At 46.6% G+C, this 20,129-nt stretch overlaps 3 protein-coding genes across 14 annotated transcripts in view; 2 read left to right on the forward strand and 1 right to left on the reverse strand.

Moving 5' to 3' along the window:
- LOC121591809 (rap guanine nucleotide exchange factor 4) overlaps window positions 1-16,907 on the forward strand; it is a 110,918-nt gene extending 94,011 nt beyond the window's left edge. For all 10 annotated transcript variants that reach the window (XM_041912787.1, XM_041912785.1, XM_041912784.1 and 7 more), the window contains 4 exons: window positions 9,878-10,011; window positions 10,085-10,255; window positions 11,900-12,078; window positions 12,169-16,907. In XM_041912787.1, the coding sequence (XP_041768721.1) occupies window positions 9,878-10,011; window positions 10,085-10,255; window positions 11,900-12,078; window positions 12,169-12,293 (609 nt within the window). In that variant the 3' untranslated portion in view covers window positions 12,294-16,907. The remainder of the gene's footprint in view (window positions 1-9,877; window positions 10,012-10,084; window positions 10,256-11,899; window positions 12,079-12,168) is intronic.
- LOC121591810 (zinc finger protein Helios) lies at window positions 631-5,999 on the reverse strand. Of its 3 annotated transcripts, none has more exons than XM_041912796.1 (4): window positions 5,745-5,999; window positions 3,300-4,082; window positions 3,149-3,228; window positions 631-3,083 (listed from the first exon to the last, which is right to left on the reverse strand). In XM_041912796.1, the coding sequence occupies exons 2-4, from the start codon at window positions 3,988-3,990 to the stop codon at window positions 2,067-2,069; spliced, it is 1,788 nt and encodes a 595-aa protein (XP_041768730.1). In that variant the 5' UTR covers window positions 3,991-4,082; window positions 5,745-5,999; the 3' UTR covers window positions 631-2,066. The 3 variants fall into 3 exon arrangements, with proteins under 3 accessions (XP_041768730.1, XP_041768731.1, XP_041768729.1); XM_041912797.1 differs by having other exon boundaries at window positions 5,630-5,999; XM_041912795.1 differs by having other exon boundaries at window positions 5,566-5,999.
- Window positions 16,908-17,144: 237 nt separating the features above from the next.
- Window positions 17,145-20,007, forward strand: LOC121591722 (succinate dehydrogenase [ubiquinone] iron-sulfur subunit, mitochondrial). The gene is made up of 4 exons (XM_041912576.1): window positions 17,145-17,433; window positions 18,240-18,350; window positions 18,436-18,740; window positions 18,871-20,007. Exons 1-4 carry the CDS (start codon window positions 17,374-17,376, stop codon window positions 19,265-19,267), a joined length of 873 nt encoding a protein of 290 aa, XP_041768510.1. The 5' UTR covers window positions 17,145-17,373; the 3' UTR covers window positions 19,268-20,007.
- Window positions 20,008-20,129: the final 122 nt, after the last annotated feature.

Consider the following 20,129-nt stretch of genomic DNA (forward strand, 5'->3'; position numbering starts at 1 on the left):
TTACTCTGGAAACCAGAGAATTGAACGTAGAAATTGCAAATAGAATAGCAAAGCGTCATTGCTTTTCTATGTATGCACGAGTCCGCAATGCATTACATTGAGTGCACCAATAACCGTTCTGTGCTCTAAGAGAGCACAAAAAAGCTTTCACAGCACAATATGGAAACACTCCGTACCTATTAAGCTAATGAAAATGACCGTACAGAACCTTCTAAGGAGGAAAGCCGGCTGAAGGGCGTGTCGGTTGTATCACTAATTGTATCCTTTCCATTTGAAGTTGCTTTCGTGTCAGTACAAAGGATTTGTGAACAGCTGTTGCACGAGACGGATTAAAGCGGTTAAGACATTTCTCTGCTGCTGCTGCATTCCATACCGAGCGGCGGCTAATTTAAGCTTCCATTCATCATTTGCACTTGGAGCTCTTGTTGGGGGACTTATGACGCTCTTTTGAACGCTGTTTTTCATCATTTTGATTACTCTCAATACCTCAGAAGAAAGAAATCGTTGCGTCTGAGCTATACAATATAATCTGCAATTTAAAAAAACGCCTAACAGTATGCAATACGAATGTCACAACTGTCTTCATAACCTTTCGAATGTAACACCTCAGTAACGCACTCAATAACGGGCCTTGTTCTTTATCAATATTTATTATTTAAGTGTTGTACCCACAATGTTAAAAAAAACAACAACAGCAACATAGAACGCATTAACATCTATCATAGCAAAAAACGGGTGTATAAATTAAGAATGAGATTCTGTTCCCAACTTCCTACAAAACGATGCCTTATTGTACCGTGGTAATGCCTGCAGCTGTGTCTTACATATCGAACCTTTTTTTATTTTTGCCTGTTCACCTGTGTTTCTAACTGTTATTGCTGGCATGCAATTGGATAAGCGGAATTGCAAAAGGGAATTGCCGAACGGGTTGCGTGTGTAGGAAAGGGTAGGATGAAGGTGCGTATTAGGTAGAATAATGTTAAAAACTAACGTCATAAGTGCGTTTTGTGGGTGTGTGTTTTTCTTCTTCTCTGTTGTTCTGGATATTTCCTATCTGCCTAAATACCATATGCCCTGGTGGTGGTGGCGCTCATCTTCAAAAGATGGCGCACCAGTGGAATGATTAAACTACTAAAGCGCATTCAAACTGGTAACACGGATGCGTTCACTCGCTTCACACACAGTGTATGCTGGGTGGTACGACAACAAAATGATTCCAACGTCGAACGCCGGGGGCCTTTCCCCACCCCCGTCCTGGAAGGCTACATTGGGACGGAATTCGGCTATTCGGTGGGGTCGTTAAGTGGGGTGCGGGATGGGGAAGGGAAAGGCCTGGGTGGATGCGTAGCAGCAGAGGAAGTCACTCAAACATCACATTTCACATTTCACGGTTGCTTGCAATGGCCAAGTGGTGGCGGTTGGGGCCCAGCGGGAAAATTCCCAAAAGCACAGGCGCACAAGTTGGAAAATTCAGCGTTCAGCCGAGCGAAATGAGCATATTCGCCGAATTGATTGCTCGTGGAGTAGGAAGCTTCACTCAGCTCGTCTTACCCCCGGAAACTCCGTCAGGGAAGTCAGCCGGACGTCTACGGTTCATGTAATCGGTGTCTCGTCGCTGGACGTCGTTGAACTTGACACTGGCAGAAGCGAAAGCAATATAAGAACCGCACGCGCAAGAGCTTTACATCCAATAAGGTAAATTTGGTAATGTAAGGAGAGCAAAAACACACACATACACTTTCAACCACTCCGTGCCGTTTCAACACACTTCAGACGAGCTCTCTGTTCTGTGATGCCCTTTCGTTGGAAGTCCGAAAAACGATCCTTTGATTGTGTGCCGTCACTAGCTTTTTACTGGTGCGCTTTTGTTGTATATACCTGTGTCCTTTCTTGCTTCCTTGGGACAATAATCTGGTTACGTCTGGTCTTCCGCCGTTCTCTCCCCCCTTTTTGTGCTAGCCTCTTGTATCAGCAACGACGAGGATTAAAGGATTACACTCGCTAGAGCCTCGTACAAGCGAACCTATATTAAACATCCATCAATCGCTTTTCCTCCTTGACACACACTACTTGTCGGTAATCTGCATCAGTGCGATGTACTTGTTGTACTTGGTGTAGTTCCTTCGCCCCGTCTCGTCGTTCATCAGGACGCCCGCATTCTTGTGGCTTGGGTCGCGTATCGTCTTCAGGCGGATGTGCTTCGTAATGTCCCAGCGCCAGTTCGACCGGTACGCGCACAGCGAACACTCGAACGGCTTCTTGTTCAGGTGGCCGACGATGTGCACGTGAAAGCGGGACGCCGTCGACGCCCAGAACGAGCAGTGCGGACACTTGAAGACTTTCTTCATCAGTCCGGAACCACCGGAGCTGCCGCCGGAGCCAGCCCTACCGACGGCTGCTGGATCGATCGTTGGCAGCCGGTTCGTCACCTCACCGTACCCGGGTGCCGTCTCGACCCCGCAAAATGTCTGCGACTGATGCGACTCCTCCCGGTTGTCATCGTCCGTGTCCGTGTCGTTCGAGAGGTCTTTTGCACTACCACTGCTACCGCCTGCTTCGTACTTCCGCGGCGTTTGTACCGCAGATTCGGCACTGCGCTCCAGCAAACGTTTCCATATTTCGTTGACCGTGGTGCGTTCCGTGGGCTCAGCTGGCTGCTGTAGGACCGGTTTGTCCGCTGCGTCCGTTGCGCTGTCGAAGGAGTTGGCGAGCAGGAACGCTATCAGGTCATTCTTGTGCGCTAGCTTGATGTGATTGGCCAGCGCTTCGACCGGCTTGAACGACAGCTCGCAGTACATACACTTGGTCATGATGTCGTCGGGGTGGGTGGCCACGGGTTGCTGGTGCTTGGTCAGGCTGAGCGGGTAATCTTCCGGCGTTCGATCACTTTCGCCATTCTCTGCCTTTAGGGCGGCGATTGGAATTGGTTTGACGAACTTTTGGGGCGTCGTCTTGGGTGTCCCCGATGACCCGGACGTGGACATGTTCAGTGGGATAAGATTAGGCACTGGGCGGGATCGCTTTTTAGGCTCTTCCGAAGGTTTGCTGTCTATTCTGTCACCTTCGCTAGCCTCTTGGACGGTCTAGGAAATGAAAGGAAATGTTTCAGAATTGAGCAAAGAGAACTTCTTGCAAGAACTCATCTTACCTCATCCGCTGAATATGGCATTGATTGTTTTAGTTGATCCAATTCCACCTTGATCGTGGAGGCTTCCCGGGCAAAGTTAGCTGTCAAAGAAAGACACATCATCATACACCAGCATATCTAGGAAGATCCACACATTCGCGTTCCAACTCACCCGCCAGTGCTGCTCCAGACTTTTCCATCTCCTCCAGCAACTTCGGCAACCCGGACGCCACCAACTGCTGCACGTACGCCGTCGTCAGTGCCTCACTGTCCGACAGCTTGGGCACCGCAGCCGGCATAACCTGCCCCAGATGCATCTGCCCCGCGTAGCTCTTCTGCACCCGGCGCCGGCTCGCACCGAACGCCGACTTCCGAATGCCATCCACCGACCCGTGCACCATCTTCATGTGCCGTACCAGCTTCTGGTAGTGGCGCGACGCGTACAGACACCGTTTGCACTCATTGATCACGATCTTTTCGCCGTGCGTGTCCCGCAGATGGGTTAGATATTTGCGCGGGTTCTGCGTGAAGTAAGTACAGCGGCCGCACGAGTAGTTGCGCTTGATTTTGCACTGCGGCAGCTGCTGCTGCTGCTGCTGCTGTTGATCGTGATCGTTCGCCCCTTGGGACGATGGCCCCGGTTGGGTTCCTTCCCCATCGGTTAGCGGCTCGTCGTAGTTGGCCGACGCGTCGGTGGAAAAGCGTCGCCAACGGTCGAGCAGCAGCTGCTGGTCGGTGGACTCCCCATCGTCCGACTGGACGGGCGGGTTCTGGTCGCTCAGGTGTACCTGCTCGCCGCTTACCACCCGGCGCACTATCAGCTTGTCGCCGGACCGTTGCACCATCGACGGTGCCACATCCATAGTTGGTGGTTGTGGGTTAGAGAAGAGAAAAAATAGCAACTGTCACAGTAGCTTGGGCCGGTTGTTCTAGATCGAGCATGGAAACATTACACCTAGAAAAGGAGAGCTTTAGCTGACACACACACACATGGAAAAGGATGATCTAGATCACGGCTACACACGAAAGGATGTTCCACTTTCTTCTTCGCTTCCTTCAGCGGGCCAATGCTGCCGGAGTCGGAGTCACTTAGTATTCTTCGATCATTCACTATCTCGCGCCAATGATCATGCGCTGCGGCGGCGGCGGCGGCAGCGGTGATCGGTACGCGCAAGTGTTGTACGCACAGAGCGCACCGACACGCGCTCACACACTCGCGGCACTGTACGCGTTGGCTTCACCATTTGCGGCCGAAAGAATGCCTTGACATAGTTCTTGGCTAGCAAACTAAGCACCGACACACAAGCGGCTCGCCTGTTCTGTCATCGCAAGTTGTCGCCTTCGTCGTCGTCGTCGTCGCCATCGCCGTCGGTAAACCAGAAAGAGGAGGCTGTGTTGTGGTGCGGTTTTGTCGCGGCTACCGCGCTACCATGTCGAGAACAAGAACAAGAACGCTGCTTCCATGCGCTCGTCTTGACCGTGAGGAGAAGTGGAGGGGGAGGGGTGGGGGAAGGGTGGCTTATGTAATCGGCGCTCTCGCAGCGTTCGGCTCCGCGGGAATGAAATTGCTCGAATCGAAGGGAGGGGGAGGGGAATTGGAGGTTGCGCACACCCGTACCCGCTTCTTATCAGATAGTGCACATCTCAAGAAGCCACCTCTTAACCTAACACGCACACGCGAATGGGGCGAAACGCGCCACACAGGCAGGGCGGAAAAGGGCGCATCAAATGGATTGTGTTAGCGTTTCCCCCCTTCTCTCTCTCTCTCCTCTCCCTATTGGGAAGCTCCACAAAGCTCCAGTAACCGATATCTTGGGAAAAGTCACATGGTCACGCACACACACACACAAAGAAAGACTGCACACAGCGGCAGGTATCGATGGGAACAAAAGTGCAACAACAAACAAAAAAAAAGCTCGCTGCTATGGGAAGGTTCTAAGTTCCCCGTGGCAAAACATGGGAGAGGGGGGTTGGGGGAAGCGCTACAACGCAGGGACACGTGCCATTTTTACCTTCGCATTCGCGCCCTTCTTGCCTTGCGTCTTCTGTGTGCACTGTGTTGCGGGTGAGGGCGAGGGCTAATTATTCTTACAAGATTCTCTTTGCGGCGCGTTAGAATCGAATTGAATTCCAAACGAGATGAGACCTCTAATGGGGCAAGGGAGAGTGGGGGGAGGAGCCTGCGGTTGGTAGGTTCGTGCAGCAGTTTAGTAGTTTGCGTAGAGAATTGATGACGGCGACGACGGCGACGGCAACGACGAAGAGCTTCTGCACCCGAACGACCATATGTGCCGTTCAGCCTTGATCGCTTTCGCGATTGATTTTGCACTCTTCAACGCGAAGAATAGCTTGTTGCTTTTCTTGTCAAACTTGTCAACCGTGTGTTCAACCGCGGAACTGCTGATAAGGGGCTCCCTGGGCTCCCTAAGAACACTCACTAGCACACAGGCGCAACACGCGCAGCTTGCAGCAACTGCACTCCCGTTCGCGCACTGCACTGACCTTGCCAAAGGGAGGGAGGGGAGCTGCACATGCAAGCCAAGTGCACAGCCTTGAACGGAACCTAAATTACACAAATTCTTCTTTCTTCCACACACACACACACTGGATCACTCACACATTTTCGGGGGCTCGCAATACCCGCTCTGTGCGTTTGGAGCCACCCGGATCGTTATAATATTATCGCTTTGCAGAATTCTTTCTTCACACACGCACGCACACACACACACACGTGTACACACGCACGGAGTGTCCTCTTCTTCTTCGCAGCGAGTCGTGCACAATAATGGGGCAAGTGATTCGCGGCGACCAACGCTAAACACTAACTCCAGCAGCACCAGCCATCCATCCATCCACACACACGATAGTCGGAATCGATCATCTCATCATCTCTCCGGCGCACTACAGAGCCAGAGAGAGAGAGAGAGAGCGAGAGAGCGTTGCGTGCTTAGGAGAGCTTCGCGGGTGCAGTTTGCGCATGCAGTGCACGAGAATGTGTGTGTGTGTGCGCGTTCTAAGCACACTGCGATGCGATATCTTCTCCAGCGAGTGGTGTGCACTAGTAGATGATTACTACCACCACCACTACCACGAAACGAGGGTCTAATACACGGTGATGCATCGCACTAGAATCAACTAGCATCTCACACACACACCTTTAAGGGAGTGGGATGGAGATTAGAAGAAGGGTGAGGAGGGTGTGTGCCTGTGTGAGTGTGTGTGTGTGTGCAACTAAACATCTCATCGGTGCCGTGACACTGCAACAAACTCACCACCAGCACCGCACCGTAACGGGCTGACCTTGACAGAGTGCACCAGTGCACACTACACCGCCCACTTCTCCCCCCCCCCCTCCCCGCTCCCATTCTGTGTGCGTGTTTGTGTGTGTGCTGCGCAGCCCCTTTTCTTACATGGAAATGTCGGTGCTGAGATGCTGCGCGATGCGACGAGCGCGCCAGCGCGAAACGTGTTCTGTGTGATGCATTTCCCACCCCACAATCTCGCTCTGCCACAAACCACCTCCCGCCCCACGAATTGTTTTTTGCATCCAATTTTGGGGTGGCGCGGTGACGCTGAGTCACGCTCGGCGGTAAGCGGTAACGCGCTGCGGGGCCGGCGGGTGCATCGTTTTGTGTGCTCGGGCAACGTGACCGCGCGCGGACCCGTTTGCCGTTTGGGGCGGTTCGGCCATGTTTGAAAAGCTCGCGCGGGTGCGATCGTCAAGGGGGGAATCGTGTGCAGCAGCAGCAGCAAAGCTCTTGTGCACGAGATCGAGATAAGAAGTCGGCGCGGGAATGAGCGGGTTTTTAATTGTGAAAATTTTGCTATGGATTTGAAGTGAGGATGAGAGTGAGACCTTTCGTGCTGCAGCTTTTTTCTTTATTTATTTTTTTTTTTTATTTTTTGTGCTCATTCTATGACATTAGTCATCTAATTATATACTCCTTTGAGAGGTATTTCCTCTAGCAGTGAGTCATTCTCAGCCATGTAGGAAGCAATAAGGTAATTGTAACAATTTGCACCTCTCTTTCAACTCATCTCAGCGCCACCAGGCGCACCCTTTAACTTGTTTTTATTTATTATTTCTTTTCCTTAGAACTTTGCAATGATTTCAAATCACAATCTACAAGAAGCGCTTGCAAAAAAAACACAAAACAATTCCTATGAAAAGTCAACTTTACGACTTCCAGATGCGTTTTGGGCATCCTTTTCATCAACTTTTGTGCTTGGCTTGGTTGCTTGGCGATAAATTTGTTTATCTTTTCGCTTCCCCTCTCTCTCTCACACACACACACACACATGCGCTCGGTATTCTGTGGAAAAGAGGGTAAGAGGGTGTATAAATTCCTTCATACCCTTCCCCAGCACCAGTGCAAAAGGCGTGAAAATAAGCGGCTTTACCGACAAAACTTTGCCATTTATATTAACTCTCGAAATTCCACTCGCGGAGGAAACGGAACCAACACACACACATATACACTCAGAGGTGGGCTCAGAACGCCCCGGACGAAAAGCAGGTTGATAAAAAAAAGAAGGGATAAGCTTTTCGCGGTGGTTTTCCACCGAGTCGAGTACGAGTCGAAGAAGAAGACTTCTTTTGGGATCGTTTTGCAAACGCCACAAGTGTTAGCAGCAGAAGCTGGTGGGTTTTGGGTGGCTTTTGTTGTTGTGTTTTGTGGTTTTAAGCGAAAAAGCTTCGGGTGAATGAGAGCAAGAACGTGCAGAACTGTTTGGCATATGAAACAATTCAAGTTATCTACAACCATCCTCTGATGGAATCTTGTGGTTGTGAGTGTGGATGATTATGCTGACGGGGTAAATTACTTACAGTAATTATTATGTGGTTCTTCTTGGCGGTGGCTGTAAGCTTCGTTTTTGCAAGTTTGTGGTGCAAGAAATCGATTGAATGATTATCACTTCTTTCTAAATTAATTTGATTAAAATAAACGACTAATGTTTTCTCTTTAAAAACATTCACACGTTGATGCACACGCAATCATCTGCAGTTAGGTGTCGAAAAATACCGAGTCCTATCATTTAGTAGAGATCGCGAGCCTTCTCGGTACAGCTACAACATTGACGGAATTAGCATTGAAACTGTTTATCTCATTAGGGATCTTGGAATCATCCTTGAAGCGAAACTAACCTTTAACCAATACGCAGAGGAAATTATAAACCGTGATGGCAACCAACTTCTTGGATTGGTTCAACGTGTGGTTAGAGATTTTGGGGACCCAATATGTGTGTAAAGGCTGTGTATTGCAGTATCCGTCCGTTCAGTGATTGAACCTGCGCATAGTTGTTTGGAAGCCATCTTCTCAGCGCTTATCTGACCACATCGCGTCAATGCAGCGCAAGCTCACCCGTCATGCTTTGCGTCTGCTCCCATGGCAACCAGGCAGTCAATATCCATCCTAACGAAGCACGCCGAAAGCTTCTTGGGTTGCGACAAATGTTTGTTGGAGGTCTCCTAACGGGGAACATCGACTGTCCATCCCTACTCCAACGACTGGAATATCTATGTTCCAACGGCCCTCCTCTACGCACGCGACCTCTGTTTGATGTCCTTCGTCGTCCAACGAATTATGGCTCAGGAGACCTTATAATCTCTATATGTGCAGGGCTTTTAACGAAGTCTACCAATTTTCCGATTTTTATACGTCCCTAAAGCCGTTTAAAGACTACATTTACGCCAGGATGTAGTCGATCAGTAAAGTTCGTAACCTAAGTTAAGTCGACGCCTAAGAAAATTCATCAGGACTGTAACTGTCCATTGCATAAAGATTTAAAAATAATAATAATAATAATAACAATAATAATAATAATAATAATAATAATAATAATAATAATAATAATAATAATAATAATAATAATAATAATAATAATAATAATAATAATAATAATAATAATAATAATAATAATAATAATAATAATAATAATAATAATAATAATAATAATAATAATAATAATAAAAAAATAATAATAATAATAATTATGATAATGATCCATTTTTTCACACAATAACAAAACATTAAGATTGGTTCCCACATCCCACAACATGTTGTCACTGTTCAATCGACTTATCAAATTCCAATGCTACTAACGCCCCCCAACGCCCTTCATCCTTAACCTAATGAAGCCAATAAAAGCATCATTACAATCATTATTGCGCTTTTCGATTCGCGTGTAATAAGCAGACGGTTTTGTTGCGATTTTTCCCTACAATTCAGCACTTTCCCGAAAAGCTGACTTGTAGCGCGTAGCATTCTTTTAGAAGAAAGCCTGAAGTCGAACGGCCCGTTTTTCTCCCCCCCAATTCTCTTCTTGTTGGCTTCCGAATTTAATTGGACCAAAGCTCAATGACCTTCCTCACCGGTGGTCGTGTTTACAATCGCTGAAGAAACAGATTTACTTCCTACGTCCTTCGGCGAAGGGACGGCCTGAAGAACCACCCAGCACACAATGCAGGATTGGAAAAATTGACTGCGAATCGAAATACGTGGAAGGACTTGGCTTGGAATGGGAACAAAATGGCAATTGTTAGTTTGGGCGTTCGTCACTGATTGGGAGCCGATCGTTGGGTGACTTCCCGATCCGGGGCTTCCCTGCGGGCGGACTTCTAATTGGAAGTGGGCGTGAGTGATTGAGAAATCGATTCCTGACCCACAAGAAAACCCCTGCGTAATATAAATTTGTTTATTTATTAGTTTAATTTACAATTTCTCTCGCTCTCTCTCTCTTTCTTTGCAGATCACTTCAAATTTGGACGTTTTTATCAGACGGTTTAACGAAATACAGTATTGGGTAGTGACGGAGATCGTCTCGACGACGAATCTCACCAAGCGGATGTCACTGGTGAAAAAGTTCATCAAGCTGGCCGCATTGTAAGTAGCTCCCCGTTTGGTATTGCTAAATAAAACCTCACCTCTTAACGCCCCTCTCTCCTTTTCCCGGCAGCTGCAAAGAGTACCAGAACCTGAACGCATTCTTTGCCATCGTGATGGGACTGTCGAACACGGCCGTCTCGCGGCTATCGATGACGTGGGACAAACTGCCGTCCAAGTTCCGGAAGCTGTTCACCGAGTACGAGGCACTGATTGATCCGAGCCGGAACCATCGCGCCTATCGGTAAGTGCCCACCGGCTTGGTAAGAATCATGCCCACATCACATGGCCCACGCTTTCCAACTTAAATTCCCACGCACGCACGCACGTGGGTTGATTGGGATTGATTTAAGCATTGCGTTGCTTGGGCCTCCTCCGTCGAAGTGTCTCTAAACTGTCTTAGTTCAAATTAGTTTAATTCCGATAGCGATCTCTGTTTCTGGTCCCGAAGATACGTCCTTGAAAGTTCAAACCCTAACCCTTACCCAACAAACATCCATCTCAAATGACCGGAATCGGAAGGATTTCGTTGGACGTCCTCCACGGAGCCTGACACGGAGCGACCTTGGCGATGTTGCGTGGCGTTGGAAATCAATTCAATCTTGTTTACGTGCTTTTTTTCGCACAACAAGCTATCACCGCCATCAATCTCGCCCACCGAACGCCGCGCTTCCTTCAGCTGGCTGCTTTTACCCAACAGAGTGTCAGTTTGATGAATTGAACCGCCAGCTCGAAGCTGTGGGACATGTCTTCTTTCCGATGGAGACGTGCCCGGCACGTGTGTGTGTGTGTGGCATGTGAAGACATATTTGAATCGTCTCTGGAGTTCCTACTAGCGAGAGCGAGAGAGAGAGAGAGAGAGAGCGCGCGCGCACGAGAACTTTCTTCTTAGAAGCCCCCTAGCATGGGTGGAAGTGAAAGATTGAAAATCAAATTAAATCCTCCAGTTAAATCCCCCCCCCCCCCACTCTCCTGCTGCTATTCTGTGCTGCATTCGACTGGACTGGTAAAGAATGTATCGCGAAACATCCCAGAAGAGAGGAAGGTTTAGAAGCTCGCTGTGCTTCGAAAGGAAGGGCACACCTGACACCACGACGGGGACCAGATCATGCGATAATAGCTTAATCTTGCCGACCGAACTCGTCTCGTAAAAAGGTGTCTCATCAGAAGTTTAAATAACACTTCGGTTAGGAGGGGGGATTTACAGCTCCTTCTTCCTTTCCCTCAGGCTGACAGTGACAGGCAGTTTCGAGTGTGGAGTGGAAGTTTGAACCATATCCACCAGACCGTAGCACACACGCCTTCTTTTCAGCACCCAGAGTGGGAAATTGATCACAATCATCACACTCCATTACAGGGAACCGGGAGGGGGTGGGGGGGAAAATAGAGAGCTCTGCAAAAGTTAAGCTCCTCAAGCACAAGACAGCCGCTTGCAGGAAAGCAGAAGCTCTACTGCCTGGACGGATTGACTTCCGATGGTTATTAAAGCACCACACACACACACACTGTTTCGTGTAGGAAGGAGGGAAAGAGGGAGAATTCTCGGTACAATCGATACCTTCATTTTTTTTGGAGGATTGGAAATTGGAAAAAGTTCGTTAAGGCAAAAGTTTCGGCCGCCTGCACGCGTGACACGCGCTGTTTGACTTTGAAGCTTAAAATAAGCGAAGGAAGATGAATTGGTCGTCGATCGGCAAGAGGAAAGAGCGCAAAAAAAAGTCATCAAAATCATCGTAAGACTCGTCAAACAGGTTAACACACAGTGGCCAGGGTTACCGTTATTTGGGAATTGGTTCTTGGTACTCGTTTGGAAAGCGAGTACGTGTGGTGAACACATAATAAAATCAAACGCCTTTTTCTGCTCCCTCGCTTTGTCTCACTTTGCCAGGATGTCAGTGGGCAAGCTACAGCCTCCAGTGATTCCCTTCATGCCGCTGCTGCTCAAGGACATGACGTTCGCCCACGAGGGCAACAAGACCAGCCTGGACGGGTTGGTAAACTTCGAGAAGATGCACATGATGGCGCAAACGATGCGTGCGGTACGCTTCTGTCGATCACGCCATCTTGGTAAGGGCCGCTTTGTTGTAGTATTTCCTTTAAAAAACACACACACACGCACATTCTTACGCACGTTTTGTTTCCTCTTTTTGTTTTTAGTACTTGATCCTCCCTCGCCGAAGAACGAGAACGAAATCCGCAACTACATCCGCTGCTTCCGGACGATCGATAACCAAAGAGTGCTCAACTCGATGTCGCAGAAGGTGGAACCGCGTCGATCTTAAGGATGCTTCACAGCGCAAAAAAAAAACGCATCGCAACACCACCCCACCAATTCCGACCACCAGTTGCGCATATGAAAGGTCAAGCTGGTACCGAGAGACCAAAAACCCGCCCAATCCTACAATTGCCCGGTTGTTCCGGGTAACGTTTTTTTTTTCTTTTCGTGAGAACAGAATCCCAGCGCGCACACGGTACTTTTGATGGTTTTTACCATTTACAAACCGAACATACCTTTGTTGTAAGATAACATTTTTTGAAAAGGTAAGCACAGCCACTGACACACAGAGTCCGATAGTGCTTGGTACTTTGTCTCTTGTTGTGAGAGTATTTATTAACGTCATTCCCAACCCTGTGTGTGGTTTACTTCTCATCGATTTTGTCCACGGTTTGTTTGTGATGTTAAGATCTGGATCAGTTATACAGCAGCAACCCTTCTCAGTTTCGTTTCCTCTTTTAATCCTACAAATATTGAATAACTTCTATCACCCTTTACCTTTCCACTGTTGGTTTTGTAAATTAGTTTGTATGAACATATTTAAGTTGTATTTTGTTCTAAGCACTTTGGTCTTGAATAAACAGCTCGACGATTAAAGTACTGTAATCTTTGTTTTTTTTTATCTTTTTTTTCCACAAAAATACACTCAGAAGTTTTATACAAAACCTTGCACTTATTAAACTCGAAGCACCATCACAAAAACTTCCCTCAGTAAGAGAAATAACTGCTTCATCTTTCTAGCGTTTATTTCGTTCGCCTTTTTAGAACATTGCTTTACCCCTGAAGGTATGCAATGTTTTAAAGCGTCTCTCCTTTTGAGAAGGATGCGAACGCTTTCTTGTACTAACAATGAAACAAATACGACCACCGAATGGTTTATTGCTTGTTTTGAGTGAAAATTTTGTTTTTATATTAAAAGGTCCCTAGTTTTTACCATATTTTTTTTGAGAATTTGCTAAACCTGCAAGTATAGAAAAGCAGACAAAACATAAAATACACACTCATAAACACAAAATGTTCGCCAATGTCAATATCAAGTGCATGTTAAACTAAGTCACAAGACAAAACGCTATCAAGCTAAGCATATTTTTCAAACTAACCAAACAAACAGAACAAACAATACGCTATTTACAAACAGAGGTGCATAACGGCAAACTTATACGTATATTTACACAGCGCTATAGCAACGTTTATCAAAACAAAAGCATAATAAACCCAATTCCTTATTGCTCCTGTTCACATTCTTCACTCACTCATCCAATGGATATCTTTGGCTGGACCAAAGCTGGAAATCCATTTTCCTTTCTATTATCCTTTCCTTAATCACTCTACCTTTCGCAACCGCTTCTGCTCCGATCTGTTCTTCTGTCCAACTGCTCCGGCATAAAAGGGAGACTTTTAATCCGCACATAGTTGTTATGTTATATGCTACAGCAACAAAGTCCCCATATCATTGTTCCCATTGTTAGCGTAAATGTGTTGTTTAGCGTGTAAGAGAATGCGATAAAAAAAACGATCATACGGACAGCTACGGTGTACGCAGTCGTTTTAGTTTGAAACCAAAGGAAAAACCACACACGCATGTCAATGTGATTAGCCGACAATCTTTCCATCAAACCAAATATACCTAACATAGGACAACCGTATTAACCATTAAACACAAACATTACTCCGTCGATGTGCAACAAAATAGAAACAAGGAGGTAAAAATAACAGTAAAATGAAATCGTAGATCGTTTACCTCTCTTTCTCTCACACCTTACCGTCTGGGTTTCAGCTACTTCACCAACACTTCACCGAAAACCTCTCTCTCTGGGTCCTTTTTGATAAAAATCTGTCTATTTCGTCTATGCCCATTTTAAACGGCAGAAGCGCCAATCAAGATCGTTTCAAATGTGAATGTGATCCTGCGCAACAAGCTATAGTGTAGTGTAGAGAGAAAAAAAGATAACTGATCGTTGAAAGTGTAATAATAAAAAAAGGTACTAAAACACTGGTTAGATGTAAAGATATGTAAAGAGAGATGATAAGAAATGAAAGAAAAGGAGAGTGAGAAAGAGAGACCTAATAAAGTAAATATAACAAAAAAGAAAGCCAGTTTAAACGTTCTAAAGTAAAAGTGGAACTCAAATATCATAGGAATTTCCTTACAACCCTAGACAAAAACAGTATTTTGTAAGCAAAAACTGATCACTTTCGTTTGATGTTGTTTAGTACAGCCATAAAAAGACAATCATGTGTATGATGAAGCATTGTATCCCAATTTTGGTTCCATTTCACTTCACAAGAAAGTGAACCTCCCCCCCCCCCCCCCCCCCCTCGCAAAGTAGGTGTAAGAAAATGGGTGGACCATCGATGTACACGATCAATGTTTGTCGATGAATGTTTCTTCTGAGCATACACCACTGATCATCGTTGCACGTTCGCCTGCACCTTTTAAAGTAAGGCCCTTGATCGCGATATCTTAAAGACTAAGCTTAGCATAACTCCCTTAATTTCCCCACAACTCGTGAACCGCCACACATACGCAACGTACGTTTCACTCTTGTACCTTGACTGGAGACTTCTTCGATGCTTCGATTGATAGAGCAGACAGATAGATAGGACACGTAGAATGTGGTAAGCATGGTAAACAGAGTTGAACAAAGCATTAAAGATGAGTGTTGTTGAGCAAAACAGCAGAAATGCCACAAATGTTAGCGTCTTTATCGACAATCATTCAAACGGGGGATCTAACTAGATACATCCCTGGTTACAAACACACACATACTGACACACTAAACATCCACGTTGATCGAACGTTCGTTTTCGGTTTAGTAGCATAGTCGTTGGTGTAGTATAACAGTGAGCGTCGTTACAGTGACGAACACAATGATATCTTTACCTACTAAAGTAACACTATTTGTTTGGTATTTCTTGGAGAGCAAAAAAACATGAGCTATTTGCAGAAATTTGTTACAATTCATTTAACGCAAACACTTTACACACATACACACCCATACCTATGCTCACACTAATGTGTAAAAATCAAGACGAAATCAAACGAATGGCAAGACACTGTAAGGTTAACTCCAATTTGAAAGCCAACGTGAATTAGCAGAATGAGTAGTGTGCATGCACAGAATATTACATTTGTAGAGCAAGAAGGAAGAGAAGAAGAAGAGGAAGAGAGAGAGAGAGAGAGAGAGAAGGGGAAGGAGAGTACCGACAATGAACGAATTAAAAGGATCGTTAAGTTTCCAAGCAACTGCTTTAAACGATAATAGTAAATAGAATGGACACACATCAGCTTACTTGCGTTTTGGGTTTGACTGCACTTCTCTGACATTCCCATGCACGGTTAGCATGTAGTGGTAACTCTCTTTTACCCCACTTCCACCGTATATTTTACGGTTACACTTTTCGGGATGGCGGCAGCTATCTCTAACACGTTAGAGATCAATTTCTCGAAAGCAGTGTGCGTAGTGTAAACATAGTAGCAAACAAAGAAGAGGGAAAAAAATCAAAACAAACAAAAGAAATAAATGTAATTTAATGTGTATGTGTTATAATGCTGTACATTTGGAAATCATACGAAAAAAAGACACATTCTAAAAATACACACACGCACACACATACTGTCTCCTCTCTTTTTATCTCTCTCTCTCTCCCTCTGTCTGTACGACACGGACATGAAGAAATAGTAACAGACGAGAAAGAGGTATCGAGGAGAGAGCGTGAAGGAAGCAGGCGCAATCACACTGAATCACTTAAGAATATATACACCTAACAGTAACAGTAGCAGTGCATGTTCCAATTTACCTAGAGAGTAAGACTTCCCGCTGGGAGGGGGAAAATGGGAGAAAATGATCACAAAAATGATCATGATTGTCACGAGTCCTTTTTCTACGCCCGTAGATCATCTGTTTGTTGGAAACGTTTACTAGAGTGTATGTATTTTGTAAACCCACCTCCAAGTAAATTGTGTAGAGGGAACAGCAATAGGGCTTCGATGGAATTGTATCTGGAGTCTTTTCTGTCTCTCTCGAAGTATGTGGTAGATTGTTCTTATAAAAAAAGGGAATTGGTAGCGAGAAGAAACAACTAGGACTAGCAACTAACACCGTTCTGCGATGGTGAAGAATGGCCAAACTCTTTTTCATATTCAGAAACTAGGCTAACAAAACTATTGACTAATGCATTTTGTTTTTGTGCTGCTATCGGATAGAGAGAAAAAGAGAATGAGAGTTAAGAGATGATACTGGAGGCAGCTGTCAAAACAGCTAATCAATGACCCCTTTAAAACCATCTATTTCTGTACCATACTTAGTAGCTATGAATTTAACAATTTAAAGATTCTATCGGCTTTAAAAAAAAGCCATTCTAACTCTTCAACACTGCTCGTGTAACGGTGCGAGGACATAACAAGCTAGCGAACATTGAAAACATACCGAAACAGTAGCAAGTAGAAAGCATTACTCTATAACGGTAGATGGGAAATAAAAACTGTCCAGCACTGTACGAGCGTCGCATGCCCACGTGCCCAAACGCGTGTTGAGTGAATCGCAAAGACTAGTAGAGATACATGGAAGCTAGTTGGACAGGAAAGTAATAAAGTATTTTCAAATATTTTCTCTTTTCACGTGACGTGTGTATCGCTTTGTAGTGCTGTAGTCCGAAAATGTTCACTTTTTATGCGTAAAGTTGGCAGCATGCCCACGAGCGACCACCGACCGGTACACTTTTGAACGTTCAATTTGAAATGCGAGCTTTCGTGCAAAGCTTTCGGTGGCAAAGCTTCCCCTTTCAACGACACAAACGTCACTCGGCCGCTCCGCCACTGAACGAAGCAACTGTCAAGCAGGCTGAGCGCTGAACGAAAACACATAAAAAAAAATCGCGATTTGTTTCATTTTTTTTCTTTGCTCGTCTCTCTTATTTCACAAATTTGGGCAACGCGCACATATCGGCCAGGACCTCACGCCTCGTCGCTAGCCAGCGGAAAATCGACTCGCTCGTGGGAATCAAAACAATCTTCGACCGTTCGTCCGAAGCCTAGTGTGTTGTTCCTAGTGTGTGGTGTTGTTGGCGAAAAAGTAAACCTCGCAATGGCCGTGATTGCTGCGGATCTCAAGTTGCTGCTGGCCTGCCGTGGCACGTTTGGCCAGGTAATACGAACGCACGGTGGGGCAGGTTCGTGTGCGTGTGTGTGTGTTGGCACACTCTTTTCCTTCCAGAACAATCCAGCGCGCGTGCTGGGCGGAAGGATTGTGATGTGACGTCCTCGCGAGGAAAAGCTTGCCATGCTGACGCACGAAACAAAACCCACCATCCCATGGTACATTGTCTCGAGTTATGGTAGAATGGTCATTATATAACTTCTGCCGTGCAAAAAGTGATAATTTCGTAAAACCACGAGATGGGTTGTTAATGCGGCCGAGAAATCGATCCAGAAGGCCAGCCCAATCTGTCGACCCCCCATTTCCAGTGGGCAAACCATAGACACAACCTTGTGCAATCTTATCGCCAGGGCCCCTGGAGAGACGCCTATCGAAAGCCCGGGGCAGGGTGAAAGGTGGTCACGGGTCAACACGTACCACGGCTAATTGCTCGGGCGGCTGCTGCTGCTCGTGTGGAATCTGGAATGCGATGAACCCGTTTTTTTTTTGCGCGTTTTGCTGCTTCTGCTCTTTCGCCAATCCACGGTTTGGCCTGCAAATTATCACGATTGGCACGCGGCTCCCGTGTCGCGGCGAGGAGAGTGTGACGCAAATTAATTCAGTAAATTTTATTGCATTGCTCGCCAATTGACTTTGCCCTCCCCGTCTGTCACCTGCTTCGCGTATGTGCTGGTGTACAGGTCAACAAGGCCAACGAGAACAAGTTAGCACTGGAATCGGTTTCCAGTTCATTCTTTCGTGGCGGTGACATCGTTTAACGCTTTTTTCTCGTTTTTTTTTTATTTTGCTTTCAGATCAGAAACATTCACCTCGCGGCTGCCAACAATGCCGCGGCCAAGAAAGTTAAAAAGTTCCAGATCTACCGCTGGAATCCGGATAAGCCGGAGGAGAAACCGTACAACCAGGTAAGGGCGCGCGAGAGTTATGCAATGGTGAAGTAATTTGTTGTAATTGTTTAATACGTTTCTTTTTGTTCCACTTCCTAAACAGACGTACGAAGTCGACCTGAGCGCCTGCGGCCCGATGGTGCTGGACGCGCTGATCAAGATCAAGAACGAAATGGACCCCACGCTGACGTTCCGCCGGTCGTGCCGCGAAGGCATCTGTGGCTCGTGCGCCATGAACATTGGCGGCACGAACACGCTCGCCTGCATCAGCAAGATCGATGCGGACAACTTGGACAAACCGACCAAGATCTACCCCCTACCGCACATGTACGTGGTAAAGGATCTGGTGCCGGACATGAACAACTTCTACAACCAGTACCGCTCGATTCAGCCCTGGCTACAGCGCAAGTAAGTGTGGTGTGGTGTTGCTAGCCGTGCCTACTAGATTTGGCACGCGCCACCGAGGCTTATCAGCACCGGCCGGTTGCTTCGTTGGTAACTGACCTGACTCATCCAACCTTCTCCCTATCTGCTGCAGGAACGAGAGCACCGAAAAGAAGGGCGATGCCCAGTACCTCCAGTCGGTGGATGATCGCGCCAAGCTGGACGGTCTGTACGAGTGCATTCTGTGTGCGTGCTGCTCCACGTCCTGCCCGTCCTACTGGTGGAACGGCGACAAGTACCTCGGGCCGGCGGTGCTGATGCAGGCGTACCGCTGGATTATCGATTCGCGCGACGAAAGCACTGCCGCCCGGTTGGACAAGCTGAAGGATCCGTTCAGCGTGTACCGGTGCCACACGATCATGAACTGCACGCGCACCTGCCCGAAGGGGTTGAACCCGGGCAAGGCGATTGCGGAGATCAAGAAGCTGCTGTCGGGCATTGCCAAGAAGGACGCACCCGGTCTGGAGACGGCCGCCCTGCACAACAAGTAAAGTGTTCGAAGGCCCCGGGGATAGAAAGACCTCCTAGTGTACGACTGCACTGCTACACTGCCTCCCGAACCGCTGCCCGCCCCCGCTCCCAGTGCAAATGGCTTTAGTATGTGAGATGGCACGGAACACGGCCAAAAAAGGCAAATTAGATCACCAACAACCTGAACAAAAGCGGTGCGTGACTGTGTGTGTAAGTGTGTGTGTGCATGTGCGAGAGTGTACGAGGAATTTGTTGAGTAGAAAGGAAAGTATTTCGATACCAAAAAATGTCGCGAAAAAGAGGCACTAGAAACAAGCTTCAACTTAAAATACGAAATGTTTAAATTCAACATTATAATTGGTTACTTAAAAAAATGAAAACCACCGACAGCAGCAAGAAACTCGGCAGTATTGCGTGTACAACGTCGTTTTACTCTTTGTTTTGGTGCAAAATATCCTACGGTGCAAACAAAATGGAAACCAAAAAGACCATCATCATCCACCCTTAGTTGTCCTCCTGTCGAACGGTTCAAGTTTAGTTTAGTTTAGGAATGAAGTAGGCTTAGTGTTTCGTTCCGGTTTCCTAAATGAATTCACAGCTACAAACGGCTCCCCATCATCCTGGCTTCGAACGCGCAACAGCCATCAGCAGAATACGAATAATCCCCACAACGACATTTATTTATTTTCGATTCCGTAGCCGCATGGATGTGTAATGAATTGAAGGGTAAAATAAAAATGAATACCTACACAACAACAAACCAGGCTGGTGGTGTCGTGCGTAAATGAAACGATAAGATATGAGAAAAAGGTTCACATTGTGAAGAAAGCAATACGTAACAAAACAGAGCTACGAACTGTCTTTAAGGCAATGAATTGATAA

The sequence above is a fragment of the Anopheles merus genome, chromosome 2L, assembly GCF_017562075.2.
Source record: "Anopheles merus strain MAF chromosome 2L, AmerM5.1, whole genome shotgun sequence".
NCBI lineage: Eukaryota > Metazoa > Arthropoda > Insecta > Diptera > Culicidae > Anopheles > Anopheles merus.